The sequence below is a fragment of the Cynoglossus semilaevis genome, chromosome 17, assembly GCF_000523025.1.
Source record: "Cynoglossus semilaevis isolate Cse_v1.0 chromosome 17, Cse_v1.0, whole genome shotgun sequence".
NCBI classification, from domain to species: Eukaryota; Metazoa; Chordata; class Actinopteri; order Pleuronectiformes; family Cynoglossidae; genus Cynoglossus; species Cynoglossus semilaevis.
This window is the reverse complement of record NC_024323.1, coordinates 406,231-422,069: the sequence shown is the minus strand read 5'-3', so window position 1 is coordinate 422,069 and position 15,839 is coordinate 406,231. Positions and strand designations below refer to the sequence as shown.

Below are 15,839 nucleotides of genomic sequence, written 5' to 3'. Positions count from 1 at the left end.
TTGCAGCATCACAGAGGGCACAGCCAAAGACTGTCCAAAAGGAAGAGAAATTACAAATGACTTGGAACGGGTGTTAAAATGCACCATGTATTTTTACTGACTTTACACCAGCGGACCATGATCCCGCCTGGTCTTTCTTGCAGCTCCTCTATCTGCACTGGTGGTTGAGAGAAGATAGAGCCATGGCGGGAGACCTGGTCCCTCAGAAGCACCAGAAGTGAGTTGTCCACCTGGGCTGCAACACACGGCACGTCCACCAATGCAGGTACCTCTGGTAGACTGAAAACAAACAGGGGAAGCCGCTCTTAAATACCAGTACTGATAGTCATTTTTGTTAGCGGTGGGCACCAATTAAAATGTTTTTAATAATGTGATTAGCCGCGATTAATCGCACAAAGTGCAAAATCAAATGAATTAAAAAGTAGCGTATTGCACACGTTGTTTTCCATCAGTGAACTATATGAACGAACATGCAATAACATTTGGTCTCTTTCAGCTCCCAAAATGGCTCCTGTGTTGTTGTTGTTTTTTTTAAATAATAGAAAATTAATCTTAGTTGTAGGTCTACACAGATGCCGTAGTCGCAGCTTCACTAGTCTGTCTTTTTCTCACTGCACTGATCGTTGGTCAATCGTATGTGTCCGTACATGTTATTAGTAGAACCTGTTGGTTATGAACCCTTCATCAAACATGTTCCACTTTGGTATTATCATTATTATTATTGAAATGCATCCAAAATTTTCATTTTACTGCATCGCGTCCTCCATTTCCTGGCCCAGTTTATGCCCCTTTCTCATGCTCAATGCAGAAATATAGACACAGACCACATATATATTCTAACATTATCATTAACATGATTTAAAAAAAAATATTTGGTCCTAATTAATTTATGTGTTAAATAGATGTTTACATGTTTACTTGACATGCTTACTTGACCATCACTAGTATTTACTGTACATTAAATTAATTTTCCTAATTGTAGGGAAGGAAACTTCCAATACTCTCACAGCCAACTGCAGCAAGACAAGTTTTTTCCAGTGGGCGATTTGCGAGAGTTTGTGTCTGTCGTGTCTCTGTCCTACCTGTCCAGTTGGATGTGCATGGCCTTCTTATTAAAAGTGCCTAGTTTGTCCTCCCCAGGAACGCAGTGCAGAGCTGCTTCACCTAAAGAGGATAAGGACATAGAGAAAGGTGAACACAGCATTAGTTTGGTGATATTTCAAGTACAACATATATTAACAAATACAAAACGGAGGTCTGGGTTTGTCAAAACAATTAACATTAGCACATTTTTCACACTTTTTACTGCCACAAACAATCATCAAAAAGAAGTATTTGTATTTGTTCGTGAAGACTGTGTGACTGAATGTATTTTTTTTTTAAGGGTGAAAAATACTCCGTTATGCAGTTTACTTGTGGGGTCAAGAATCAGTATAATGATCTGGTATAATGAAACTGTGAAGGTTGTGAATGGTATTCCTGTCCTTTTTGATACCCACCCTCTCTAAGCAGCTCGTCCGCCTGGCTCACACCATGCTCTATTAGGCTCTGACACTCATCTAGTGGTTTGACACTTTCGGCCTCAATGGTGTCCACTTCAGATAGGAGGGTGGTCAGACGTTCTGACAGCAACCGGGTCACGGCTGCCTGCAGCTCCAGGAAGTGCCTCCGGAGGGCCTCGCGGGCCTGACATGAGCTACCCTGAACCTGCAGAGCAGAGAGGACAGGTAGAGCAAGTTAGAAAAGAAGCCAGAAAACAAGCAAGGGAAATCATAGTAGACAATCTAGTCTTTTTTTTATAAGTTCATAATGTATCCTTGCCAGGCCTGACTGGCCCTTTTAAGGTGAGAATTTGTGTAAAATCATTATGATATCAATACGGGGGGGGGGGTCGTCAACTTACTTTAGAGTGACAAATCATGTAGAGGAGTCCCAATGATTTATAATTCATAATTATTTTGTTATGTGTGCCGCCTCTTTAGCATTTTACACCAGGTATGTAAAATGTTGCCAAACGTCACGTTTTTAATTCAGCAACATGAACAGACAGGAAATATCGGCATTTGCATTAACCACATGTTGGACCCACTAATCAAGGGTGCCACCTTACGGAAAGTAGGCAAATGTATCTTGTGATTGCAGAAGTGTCTCGTGATTTTGCAACCTTTGTGATATGTAAGGCGTAAGAACACAGACAGAGAGAGACAAACAGAAAAGATGTTAGAAGATTCAGAACTGTATTTTTGAAATGGATAATAATAATAATAATAATAATAATAATAATAATAATAATAATAATAATAATAATAATTAAACAGACACTTGGAGACAGTGTTTGCATTTCACAGGGCAGATGGATTGGGGTTCAGTTTCAGGGGCAGCACAAAGACCTTGTGCCTGAGGCGAACGGCCATTAGTGACTGATGCATGGACGCATTTTTTTTTCTCAGTGTCGACAGTGAAAAAGGTGCATTTTAACGTGGTACAAAGTGATATCTCTTAGGATGGCAACTCAGTGTCACCGCAATCTATCAGGAAGTGGTTCGTCCTCAAAGTCCTGCTTTCTGTTTCATTTCCGCTCTGCGACACAAACACACAAAAGTGTCACTTGACACACGACCCGATTCTCTGCTGGTGATCATGCCGTCTCTCCCCGAAGACATTAGCACGCTGCTGATCAATACTGGGAATAAAAATAAGAAAATAAAACGATGGTTATAAAAGATGCACTTGCCACAGTTAGAGGGTCATTGTTCTGCAATCTTACAAACTACTGGGGATCCTTGGTTGACAATGTCCTCGACCTACGTCGTTTTGTGGTTATGTCACCATCTCCCATAAATGGATTAAGAAAGTTTTATTCCATCATTTCAGAGCACAGTGTTAAAAATAAATCTGCACAGGAACTAGTTGGCAAGCGGAGAGGACAAATACATTTATCAATGTGATGCTATACGCAGGAGATGGGTTTGTTTACATTTGCCTGTTTGCAATGGTTGAGAAGAGAGGAGAGAAATGGCTGCCATCATTCGCAAATAGAATTGACGTTTCAACGTGAAGTCTTAGAATTGAATTGCATTTCAGCCGCAGTCGTATATCAGACATCATTAATATATATTTAACTGCTAACATATTGAATCACCTTGTTTTCATAAAGCCGTAGGTGTAGTAAATTGGCAGGTTCTGACAAGCACTTGCGCAGTCAAGTACGACGAGAGCACTCGCCATTCTGGCAGATATGGTAGACCAACAGCACACTAGACAACATAGTGTGTTCGAGCCAGACTCAGACCCAGTACAATAAGAAGCTTTAGGAGAAAGTAGAAAGCCAAGAAGGAACTTGGAGGTTTTGGAGTACATATTGAATCACCTTGTTTTCATAAAGCCGTAGGTGTAGTAAATTGGCAGGTTCTGACAAGCACTTGCACAGTCAAGTACGACGAGAGCACTCGCCATTCTGGCAGATATGGTAAACCAACAGCACACTAGACAACATACTCTGTGTTTGAGCCAGACTCAGACCCAGTACAATAAGAAGCTTTAGGAGAAAGTAGAAAGCCAAGAAGGAACCTGGAGGTTTTGGAGTGTTTAGTATTCAAGTTTTTTTTTACTCTGATATTCAATATGGACATTAATGGAAGTCTATTAATGGTACCGTCTCACTGGCTGTCTTCCAAACGTTGTTTCAGATGACAACCCCCCTTCTAGCGTCTCAAATGTTTGTATAATACATATACTGCTGTTCTGAATGAGGAGCTGTGTTTAGCAATTAGATGGTACATGACATCAAAACTGTTTTCTTGAGACACATTTCCATTTTAGGCTGATTGTAACACATCTACTTAGTTGCTGAAACTGGCGCTTAGGTAAAAGGAAGGCACTTCCTGAGAGACTCAAGTATGAAGTAAGTAAGTATAAAGTATGAAGTAATTTAATCAGAGTTCTCCAAAAACCTCCAAAAGTGTGTTATGTCTGGATTGTTAGTTTTAACAACTGAAGCTCAAGTGGTGTTTAACCACTGCGTGTACTGTTAAGAATGTAACTGAAGAATTCTCTTTAAAGTATTCATGCAATACTCCTCTAAAACCCTGCTATACTCATGAAAAGAAAAAAAAACATATTGGTCTAATGTTCCGGTTACGAAAGAGAATTAGTGTTGTACCTAATTTTTAAATGAATATTTAAGGGTGAAATAATTATTTCAAAAATAGTTCATGTTGACCATTTCAGTAAAGTATTAATGTCATATTTTTGAAGTGCTTTGAAGTACATTTTATAGAGTAAAAGTTCAGTTTGGATTTTTACAAAAAGCATTCTGATTGGTCCTCCTGCTGTGCTGATAAATAAAATGATAAACAACAATTATCATGGTTTTTTTTTCAGTTAGATTTCAAACACAAATAGCTGAACTTTGGAGTTTATTTAAAAATAAAAAAAAGTATACACAATTACCAAAAAAAAAAAAGCACAATGTCAGACGGACAGTTCACCAAGCATCATCCCCCGCCCCCAAACATAAAGATGTGTCATTCCAATGACAAAATATCAACACTGAAACAAAGCAACCTTTTTTAACATAACATGTGATGGGGCCAAACAACCACTGAACAACATGCAACAACACAAAAGAGCTCCTCGGTTAAAAATGATTTGGCTAACTTTGTAAATGTAGTGAAAGAAACCGTTTCTGTCAAACTAGTGAAACCCTTACTCAACAAAAAAAGGGGGGTCTTGAGACACCAACTCCAACTCCAAGATGCTAACAGTGGCGCTCAGGTGTCAGGTCCCACTGACCGTACAGACATCTCAACTACGTTAAAAATATTCCTAAGGTTCATTGCCCTTATGACTACGGGTTAAATACCTGAAGTTTTCAACAAGTTATTCAAAAATAAGGAAGTATTTTCTTACTCCTAAACTTCTAAGAATGTCAAGATTTCAAATTTTAGACATCACCAATTAAAAATCACACAAAAGAGGAACCACCAGACAGACGGCCTGCTGACAGACCAGTGTACCTGAGTGCGAGCCTGGCTGAGGCCATGCAGACGAAGCTGTAGTTCACTTCGGTAGTTCTGTGCCGCTTCAATGCTTTCTTTTGCCTCTTTCAACAAAGTGTCCATTTTTAATGTCACAGCCAAAACCTCCTGGAAAAAAAACAAACAAACCCCACAAGCAATAAAATTAGATCAGCAACTTAGTATTGGTAATCATTCATCACTTGCTCAACGTGAATAGTTTGTCTTTTCATTCACCAACATAATTGTACTCTCATTAAACATAACTGTCTGCAACATGCACAAGTTGGGACAAAGACATGTTTACAAATGAGTCCTTCCTACTCTGATCTGGGAACTCACTGGACACACTGTAGGTCCATGTGTAAACACATATCGTGTACATTTAATCACTCACTACTGCTTGTAGCATCACGGGAAACAACAACGTTGTTTATCTCTTAGACATTTTTCTTTTGCTGCCTTCTTCTCAATGTACTTCCTCATTCCGGGAGGCTACATGGTATGGTGGTTAGCACCTTTGCTCAACAGATTAAAAACCATGCGATTGTCATCGACAATTAAGTTTAAAAAAAACAAAAAACTTTTATTGAATAATACATATTGGTAAAATCGTCGTTGAAATGCTAAATAAGTTACGGTTTGTCGTCACGGTTTGCCACTGTTTGTAAATTACATTTTAAGTTACCTCATTTTATATTTGTTGTTTACATTGTATTGATGTGTAAACGCCATTTCCTTAATAGCTGTTCTAAGGAGACCAACGTATAAATTGTTTGCGTAACAGCAACTTCAACGTGAGGAAATGTCAACCCAAAGATACAATTTGGGCTGTCAAAAAAACATACCACATACATTTAAACTGACTGAAAACCGGCACCATTGTGCAAATGCCATTTTAGTAAATAAGTTAAGTCTTACACTGTTTTATTTTTAGCAAACCCGTGGTAGAAATGGTCGACCAACGAAATGAACTTGCGAAATGTCATCTTCAAAATGACGTTTAGCTTTGCTCCATTATAATATTGACAACAGCAAAAGAACAACAAAAAGGGGAGGAGAGGTTGCGTTGCAAACGCTTCTAAAAGTCGATAGAAGGGAGGTTTATGAACAGCAATTACATTCTAAAAAAGATAAACATTTAGCTAACGTACCTGTTTCAAAATTTTCTGAAAAGCATTCCGTACCGAAATCTGTGATTTGGCTCGAAGCCGCCCGCGTCAAATATGCAGAAGTTTTGCTGAAGTCTAAAAATGACACTTCCCAAGCTTAAGAGACAAAAGCCAATCACAGGAGAAGTTTTTTGGACTGACTGTTGACAGCGGCCAATCGTATTGATGTAATAGCCAAATTCTCCCCGCCCCACTCAGAGTGACGTGTAGCTGATCACATTGTGTTATATTCTCAGCATAAAGAAGTATGTTCACAATTCAGCCTCACCCTATTCCATCCACAGTCATACACGGATGATGTGTGGTCTCACAGAAAATGTCGGTTATAATCGTTTTGGTCAACTGTCTTTTGTTTCTCTATGTATAGTCCCTTTGGTCAAAAGGGTAGGACACTCTTGGTCAAGTAATGTGCTCATTTTTATTTTTCATAGCCTTTATCTTGGTCTCGCTGCTTCCAGTCACATATACGCAAGTTTTTTTTATTCCAATCATATTTCGATATTGTGTGTTGTCAGGGTGAAAGTAATATGCCTTAAGGCATTCAGCTACAGGAAAGGGGGCACTTGGAGCCCAATGTGAATGTTTTGAGTTAGCAACACCAGTCGTCACGGAGGCTACAGTTACATTGGTGATTTGAGTGATTTGATTGGATGGCCAAAAAATGCCCTTAAGTCTTGAATTTATAGCAACTTTTTTTTACCTAAAAATTAAGTTTTTTCCTGTGTACACTGCTAATGTCAAGCAAAGAAATTCAGCTTAAATTGAATTTTCAACGTCTGAATACAACAAGACAGACTGGACTTTAGCATAGATAGCAATAAAAATGATTTGTTATTAGACCTGCAACCTAGCAATTATCTTTATAACAGCGCAATTTAACTATTCATAAGTAAAAGAGAGAATGAGTGGAGAATTTTTTGTACAAATATATATATATATTTTTTTATACTTTTGATATTTTCTAATGTTATTGTTGATGCTTCTTATGTACGTTATATCCCAGCTGTGGCGGAATTGTGCTTTGTAGGTTGTGTTGCTTTAATTAACGTTTCAGAAGTGGTATCTTTTTTGGGACAGAGTTCAGAGATAAACATTGTTTATCTCTTTGGAGGATAACAGATGACATGAGCCATACAAGATGAACAAGGGAACTGACTGTATTCATCTTTAACTCTTTGTGCAAAGTATGTAAAGTTCTGTGCAACAAGATTTATTTGAAGTAAAATATATATTTTCAATCTATTATTTTACAGTGTTCTCACAACAGGAACAACAGTGAATCTAAGCCACCGAGTTCAATTACACCAAAACAAAAAAAAAATATCTGCCCAGTTTTAATAAAAACTGACTACACACAAAAACAAAATTATCAGATTCCAGATTACCTCACATCCTGACGTTACCAAATGCAGAAGAAAGAAAAAGTGATATATTGCAATAAAGAGAACAAAAAAAGACATTTGACACTTCGCATGTAACAAGTATGTTCACCAAGATATCTGTCCAACACAACTGAAATACAAATTGAGGTGATGAATTAGGATGCAGTTCTCTGTGATCCAAAAATGGGGTTGTGTGCCTTCTTGAATGTGACGGTGAAATGTTTAAAAGTACACGCAAAAAGACAACCATATTAAGGTCGTTTTTTTCCAGAGTATGGAATCAAGTTGTTCTTTAACCTTGATATAGGGATGCCATTAGACAAAAATTGCAACATAAATAAGAGTACTTCTGCCCTGACAGCAACGTGCTGCCGTAGTGCTTACATATTTATGTTGGTTTTTATTTATTTATTAATTGTCTACAGTACTAGTTTGTGTACAATTCACTGGCTTGAACCATTATTCACATAATTCTGTAAACACACACAAACATATGTAGTTGAATGTAGTAGCCAACGTACACTTCTATCTACTGTCGAGGTTGAGGCCTGCATTTCTTTTTGCTCAATTTCTTTGGCACTGGTCAGAAATGTGAGCCTCTTTTGCCGGATCTCACAGTAAAATATATAGTTGTAAAATGTCAGAGGGAGAAGATTATAAGAGAGAAAAAAAAACATTCTCCACTTCTTTCTCTTTTCTCTAATGGCAGTGCATGTCACTTCCTTTCTCTCTTCTTTTTTTTTTTTCTTAACTCAGCTGTAACATATCACACAATTTCTTGGGGCCTATTTTAACGTGCTACATTAATAATGCCTACTTGCCGGTGCTTGCTTAAAAAGACCTGTGTAGTTGGTGTTGTTTGAATAATACGTGTCCTTGTATTAACAGAATTTGGAAACAGCCTATGTTTTTAAAATGAGTGACACTAGACGCAAGAAGTCTTTCACTCTCATATACAATATGAGAGTGAAGATACGATGTCCATAATACGAGACTAGAGAGACTCCTGGAAGCCGAAGAGAGGTGAGCCCATGCTGCCTGGGCTGCACAGGCTGGAGTTGTTAAAGGTTGGTGTGATTCCAATGCTACCATCGGCCTGCGTCTTCTCCCCACAAAGGAATTCGTCGTCGTCCTCCTTCAAAACCTGATGTCGCGTTAAAAAAAAAGGCAAAACACAAGTTGAGTCAGGATTCATGTTTGGTTTAATTTATCAGGTTAATATCTAATTTAAAAAAATTGTATTGCCTAATCATTTAATAATTTAATAATTCATTGGTGGGCCGTATTCGGCCCACCTTTGACTTATTTCGGCTGTTCCATATTAAGCCAGTTTCTGTATCTATCCCAATACAATTTAACATAGGTAGCAAATTATTTAAGGCCAGCATTAAAAATTTGAGACATTCTTACACAAAAACATAAACAAGATATCGCACAAACACGCATTCTTCATTTGAAACTGAACATGTGAATAAATTCCTTAATTAAAGTTATACATTTCTACACTAATGCTATTTTCCCATACAATGATTTATGATGATTAATATTTTATAATTTAAATTTTATGTATGCCAATATCCGATTTGCCAATATCGTCTAAATTTAATTTTCCGATTCCGAAATAAACCGATACAGCGGGGCGTCGGTGGAAGTTAAGTGTTGCCTGCTCACTAAGGTGTTTAAACTGTGTTTCTCAATTATTTCTGCCCCCCCCCCCAAGGGCACAGAATTAAAATACAGAATTAAAAGAGCGCCTCCTAATGTTTATTTACCGTATTTATCTGTACAAACCACTGTAAGAATTGCTGGCACCAGCATTCTGCATACAATAGCCTGATTGTCAATATACAGTAGATGAATAAAATAAGCTACAATGCTGCCATCTAGTGACTAAAACTGTGTTTATCGTTCATAATGTTCTGTTATGTGTTAAAAAGGAGTTAACAGTTACATGTATGTGAGTGGAAATGAGGAGGTGTGGTGAGAGCATGTATGAGGAAGAGAGAGTGTGAGCGGAAGAAAGTTTAGAACGAGTTACTGGAGTTGTTTCAATTAAAGTTCTTCAGAGCACCGCTCTGTTGCTGGGGCATTGCACTATTTTTAGCGCACACATCATTTGGCAAAACCCAGACAATGCGTTATTAGGTTTTCTTTTTCTTTCTTTTTTTTTCAAAAACGATCACGATTCTTAAAGATATTACAAAATATGCTACTATTGTGGGGAGGGAAGCGGAGGGGAGGGGGGGGAGATGCCCCGTTATACTGTATTGTTATTGAGGTGACTCTTCTGCATAGTAAACAGAAAGCATAACGGAAGCTGCAACCACAAACTACTACATTACATCCTGTACACCAACTAATATAACTGAGCAAAGTATTTGTATTGCACACTGACACTCATTCAGACAAAGACACTTTAAAAATGGCAACAGGCGGAAATTTTCCGATGCTATTTTACATAAAACTCTGTGTTTTAATACAACCTCCTGAACATTGAAGCAGATATGATAAAGATTAAAGCATTTACTTCACCTTTGCACTTGTGTTCGCTTCATGTAGCTCCGTGTCCACCAGTTCCTCCCACTCCTGATAGAGCGGCTTAATCAGCTGACCAGACCTGTGAACACAAACAGATAGAGTACACGGCCACCGTTACTTTTACTGAATGACCAGGAAAAACCAAAAATTCAAAAGTATGATTCTTTTCTCTAATTGCTTAACCCTCTACAGCACTACAAACTTGCCTCTTCAGCAGGTAAGGGTCAAAAGGAAAGACGCTGTCCAATGGGTTAGTGTTGGCAGTCACATAGGTGTCGCCTACAGATCTGCGCACCACAGGCAGCATTAGGCGGTTGTTTCTCTCCATGATGGTGTAGCAGAACACCACTTGATATTTCCTGTAACAAGAAATACTTAGTTTAGGTTCTTGGGTTAGGTTCAAGAGTTTGTAGTTTGTTTGTAGGATTTAATTATTGGGGAACTGGAGAATAAATACACAGAGAGTTGTGTTGTATCCGCCATAGGTTTGGGATGATAACACATAAATCAAAAAAAAAAAAAAAAAAAAAGCAAAAATCAAAGCAAAAATTTGAGTTTGACTTGAATATTTATCACAGTCCTTTCCAATATCAATAAAAAACAAATTAATTTAAAAAAAAAACAGGTGTTGTTGTCATACCTAATGTGATTTATCTGGATTAATTACAATGAAATACAATCAATGATAATCATGATTTATATGGTTTGACAGCCCTTCTATTTTTTTTTTTTTTTTTCAGAACTGGTTTTAACTATGGCACTATGGGTGAACAACTTTGTTGAACAACCATTATCCGCATATACTTTTTTTTTTTTCAGAACTGGTTTTAACGATGGCACTATGGGTGAACAACTTTTATCTACATATATTTAAATTTTTTAGGCCATTTCTGCTGCACCGATCAGACAGATCAGATTAGCGACGCGTACAAGAAGACAAAGACAAATGAGCAGATAGTGACCTGCCGTACAGCATTTCCTTTCCCAGGCTTGGCCTAAGGCAGTGGTTCTCAATTCTTTTCTCGGGGACAGAAATGTTTTCACGCCCCCCGAAAAAGTTCTCGAGTATCACTGTATGATAACAAGATTGATAACATGATGATGACACTTTTCACGAACAAAGAGGTCCTCGACTTAGTTCGGAATTCTGTTCCTACGGCGACTTTCACCATACGTTTAAACTCACATGCTGCACATGCACAACAGAAGGGTCTGATTTACGCTTGGGAACCTAACTGAAAGTGCAAAAGGTTCCCATGTGCCCAAAAAAAAAACAACACAAATAAAAAAAAAGCAAATGTAGCACAAGCCAATGTATGGTGTAACAGCAGCAAACGTAAACAAAGCCATCGAAAACGCATATAGTGGTCTGCTTTTATAAATACCATTGCAAAAGTCAGTTTTCTACTGATGATACACAAGACTGGTAGACCATATATATATATACACCGTACACGAGATACCCCCGATAACACAACAGGATGTTTTAATGTGAGTAAGTGATCCCACGTGCACGCGCGTGGCAGTCTCAAGATACCTGGTGATGGCTGCAAACATGTTCGTGACTGAAGGCAAGCACACTTTGAGAGGATTCAATGGCGACATGACCACCCGCTCCAGATTTAGACTCTGTAGATATTCCAGTCCTGTGAGAGAGTGAGAGAGTGTGAGAGTGTGAGAGTGTGAGAGAGGCAGAGGGCACAGCAAAACGAAAAAAAAACGTTTTTGGAACGGAACTTCCAGATAAACGCGAAGCAGAGGATGAAGCATCAGTTTGTGTGTGTCCTGCATTTTTTTTTTTGGCTGGGAGTGCAGACGTTTTCTTATGAACTAAAGGAGGGGGAGAAGGAGATAAAGCTGAGGAACCACTGCTTTAACGCATCACCTTAGTGAGCAGGGTCCGTCTCTTGAAGCGGGCTTGGTGCTAAATCAGAGTTCGTTAACTCCGTATTAGAGGGAACACTGACTTTCCGGTTTCACGAAGCCGGTTGGACCGTGACGCTGACTTGGTTGTCATGACCACGTACGCCGTGGAGCAAACCTGCTCCGTAGCAGTTTTAAGGTCCTTAAGACTGAGTTAAGGAGTCGCAGCTCAGTTGCTTGGAAGAAATTAATGCCAGGAGAGAATCCCGAGACCACGACTAGATATTTTAGCACTTCCCGAAAAAGTTTTTTGGTTAGAGGGTTTCCAGTTTCCCCCCCCCCCGAAAATAAACCAGTAGTTGACAGTAATTAAATTAGGATTTGATACTGAAAACTGTCTTGTGTCATTTGAATGTCATTTCCTAATAGTCCACAGACCACAGCAGAATTATTTAGACATACTGTATGAAGACACTTCGTCACTAACTGTCTGGGAAGATGATCGTACTGATCTATTATCTCAAATATGGTGCATTAGTTATTCTTCCCCGTATGAAGACACTTCGTCACTAACTGTCTGGGAAGATGATCGTACTGATCTATTATCTCAAATATGGTGCATTAGTTATTCTTCCCCGTTTGAACGATATTTTTGTATTTGGTCTTAATTTGCTGCAGTCGGGCACGAGCGCCACTCAGACTTAACTCAATTCAGGCTTCCGAGAGCTAATTGTAATCCGCTTTTGTAAAAGCAGAAAGTCAGACGTAGGCTGTGATTTTTAACTCGGGAGTTTGAAGCCTGAAGCCTGCGTCAAGAAACGGACTCCTGGCGACTGGCGGATTCGAACCTGCAACGTTTCGGACAAGTCCCTCTACTTAACCACCAGGCCACCACTACCCTTTTTTTGTAACCGAGAGGCCCTTGTTAGCTCAAAATATATTTCAGTCTAAGTTGCTGTGTATGCATAAATAATGACAGGCCGATGCTTTGTCTTTTTACTTTAAGGGTGACCTTGCTTTATATCTTTTACCTTTTTTCATGTTGCCTTCAAGTATGGCTCTGTGTCTAAAGATGAGTATGTAGAACGCAGCCTGGCAGGCAGAGTAGAAGGGCCCGTGTAAGGAAATGTCACAGCAAATCGGTCTGCTGCTGCTGTCCTGGCTGCTGATGTACTGATGGATCCAGGTGAACAGCAGGTCCAGGCAGGCCCGTACAGTGCTGCGAGGAGGAAATGTCACAGGAGTGGACCAATTAGGCGGGGGCAATATTAATCACCTGCAGCTGGGGAATGTATGAACCTACAGCAAAGGGATGAACTTTGCTCGGGCCAAAAAGCTTCCCAGGAATCCAGCAGCAGCTTGGCGCAGGAGGGCCGGCTGAGACGGGTTGTGCAGAATCTTCCACAAGTGATCGAGAAACGCTTCGCCCAACGACTGAGAAAAAAGATATTGTGTTATTTAACATTTTTGTCAGGGAAATACGGCGCGATACGGAATAGCTGAGGAAGGAAAAAAAATGTAAAGATTTTTTTAAAAAAAATTCAAGATGTAATAGCTCTGTTATTATTCCCAGGAAATTTAAGTAATTTGATAGCTAGACGGAGACAATGTTTATAATGATAATTCAGCAATAAAAGAAAGAACTTTAAAGTGTAATACATATAGAATAAAGTTAATAAAGTAAGAAAATGGAAGTTGGTTTTATGGTGACACTGGCATATCCAGTTAGAGACGTCAAAAGACACAGCAGCAACAAAACAAAATCTCTGAAAACTAAAGACAAAAAATGTAGACCTCTGTTTTCCTACTAAACAATTTAGAGAAAACAATTTAGGGAAGAAGTACTGACCAGTTTGAAGCTGCACAGGTAGAAGAGAGCGTACTGTATGTGACAGGAAGCATGTGTTGGCAGAATGAGTTTGTCAAACACACTCAGCAGGTCTTTGAACAACTCCTTAGTCCTGTCCATTTGAAGACAACCTGGGAGAGACAACACAGACAGGGATGTCCGATATTAGGTTTTTTTGCCGATATCATACATACAGTATATCAACCAATACTGATAAAAAAAAAACATCACACTAAGCTCTGTATTAGACCTGTACCGTTAACATGGCAGAGGTCTTTGATGTATGTCAGGAACATAACCATAAGTACGTCCAGCTTCTCTGCCACCTCATGAGCCATCGCCATTGAACTGGAGGACTGTGGCGTGTCCCCCCGCCTGTCTACTTCCCGAAAAAAAGGAAAAAAAAAAAAAAAAAAAAAAAATCAAGTTAACAATTATTACTGTTTTCACATTATGCAATGCAAGTATATTCTTAGACAGCCCTTCATCATGAATGATTGATGTACCGTAATTTCCGGACTATAAGCCGCTACTTTTTTTTCCACACGCTTTGAACCCTGTGGCTTTAAACAATGACGTGGCTAATTTATGGATTTTTGCGGGCTAACAAAGTTCATACCGCTAAAGACCAATGACCAATGACTTTCCTGGTAGGCTACTGTGTGTTATAGTAGTAGCGTATGATTGTCTGTGAATGGGTAACTGGGTGCGTATGTGTGCGCGGGGCGCAAATGTGAGATAACGGTAGCTGAAGTTGAGAGCAGTTTGAGCCCTGTCATGTTGAAGCGTGAGTTGTTAAAACACTGTTTATGTTCTGTTGTGGTCGGTGTGGCTGAAAATAAAGACCCCCAACTTCCCTGTTTCTGTTTACCTCTGCTGAGGACAAGCACAAAGTGAAGGGAGTTAGCGCCGGAGCTAATGTTAGCATCAGCCCTGGAGCAGATCACTAAGTCTCTCCTGTGCATTCCAACTACGGTCGAGGCGCCGAGGCAGGAAAGAGCTAACGTGTAACCAGCCGTGTTAGGTAGAATTATTTTTTTTCTTTTTAAATTTAGTGGGTGCTGCTTATATTCAGGTGCAATCAATAGTCCGGGAAATTACGGTATTCTGCTAACAAATACAAAAAACGGATAAAGGAGGAATACCACTGCGTCCTCCTACACATTACACTCAATAAAAGATGAAACGACAGCAGTACTATCTGGATTAACTGTGTACGGAGCTCTTGTTAATCTCGCAAATAAAATGATCATACAGTATATCAATCCAAAGCCTGACGTGTTGTTTCCATTTTAAACTCCGCTCTTTATTGTACTTTTATTCCGGCTTTTTATGAAACTTGCAAAATATTTTTTTTGAAAGAATCCATCTGTTTCTGCTTCCTAAATGCTTCAGTTCACTTTTAAAGCATTTAGCTTTAGTACCGACACAGCTCTACAAAAAAAAGGAAATGTTTTCTGTAAATGCTGACTCTCTCACGTTTTTTTTTTCGTGCATTTTTTTAGATGTCAGAGCTGCTTTTGAGTTTTATAAGAAAAGATACAATAAAACGCCCGTGTTACTGTGACATTGTACACAACTTTATTTCAAACTCCCTTAAAATTTGAATCTTTTTCCTAACCTGACTTAGAGGTAAAATCATTAAAAGTAGGCTTAACATTTTTTTGACCAAAGCTTAAAAATATTAAAAGACTAAAATGTCTTACCATAACAAAAAGACCCTCCTCGATCTGCTCCGTTTGCCTCTGGTTCATTGCTGCATTTTCTTCTGCCTCTTCAATATCCGACCGCGAGGCACTCACCTGAAATTATTTACACAAACATCAAACAAAGAATTTCAACGTTTTGGCAGGTGCAAGAAATAACATTGCCTTTTTTTTGTAGTTTTTTTTTTTTTTTTTTTCAACCTGAACAGATGTATAGAGCATTGTCCAGCAGAGGTGTGGACTCGAGTCTCACGACTTGGACTCGAGTCAGACTCGAGTCATCAATTTGATGACTTTAGACTCGACTTGAC

General features: G+C 38.9%; 2 protein-coding genes across 2 annotated transcripts in view; both read right to left on the bottom strand.

The window, feature by feature from the left end:
* The window catches only part of crlf3 (cytokine receptor-like factor 3), an 11,506-nt gene extending 4,151 nt beyond the window's left edge, over positions 1 to 7,355 (bottom strand). The window contains exons 1-6 of the mRNA XM_025064505.1: positions 7,347 to 7,355; positions 6,173 to 6,187; positions 5,019 to 5,147; positions 1,500 to 1,707; positions 1,083 to 1,164; positions 55 to 279 (exon numbers count right to left, since the gene is read on the bottom strand). Coding sequence (XP_024920273.1) covers positions 55 to 279; positions 1,083 to 1,164; positions 1,500 to 1,707; positions 5,019 to 5,147; positions 6,173 to 6,187; positions 7,347 to 7,355 — 668 coding nt within the window. The remainder of the gene's footprint in view (positions 1 to 54; positions 280 to 1,082; positions 1,165 to 1,499; positions 1,708 to 5,018; positions 5,148 to 6,172; positions 6,188 to 7,346) is intronic.
* rrn3 (RRN3 homolog, RNA polymerase I transcription factor) overlaps positions 7,330 to 15,839 on the bottom strand; it is a 15,297-nt gene continuing 6,787 nt past the window's right edge. The window contains exons 10-19 of the mRNA XM_025064677.1: positions 15,535 to 15,624; positions 14,627 to 14,636; positions 14,079 to 14,204; positions 13,823 to 13,953; positions 13,277 to 13,407; positions 13,005 to 13,192; positions 11,648 to 11,756; positions 10,317 to 10,469; positions 10,105 to 10,189; positions 7,330 to 8,716 (exon numbers count right to left, since the gene is read on the bottom strand). Coding sequence (XP_024920445.1) covers positions 8,567 to 8,716; positions 10,105 to 10,189; positions 10,317 to 10,469; positions 11,648 to 11,756; positions 13,005 to 13,192; positions 13,277 to 13,407; positions 13,823 to 13,953; positions 14,079 to 14,204; positions 14,627 to 14,636; positions 15,535 to 15,624 — 1,173 coding nt within the window. The 3' untranslated portion in view covers positions 7,330 to 8,566. The remainder of the gene's footprint in view (positions 8,717 to 10,104; positions 10,190 to 10,316; positions 10,470 to 11,647; positions 11,757 to 13,004; positions 13,193 to 13,276; positions 13,408 to 13,822; positions 13,954 to 14,078; positions 14,205 to 14,626; positions 14,637 to 15,534; positions 15,625 to 15,839) is intronic.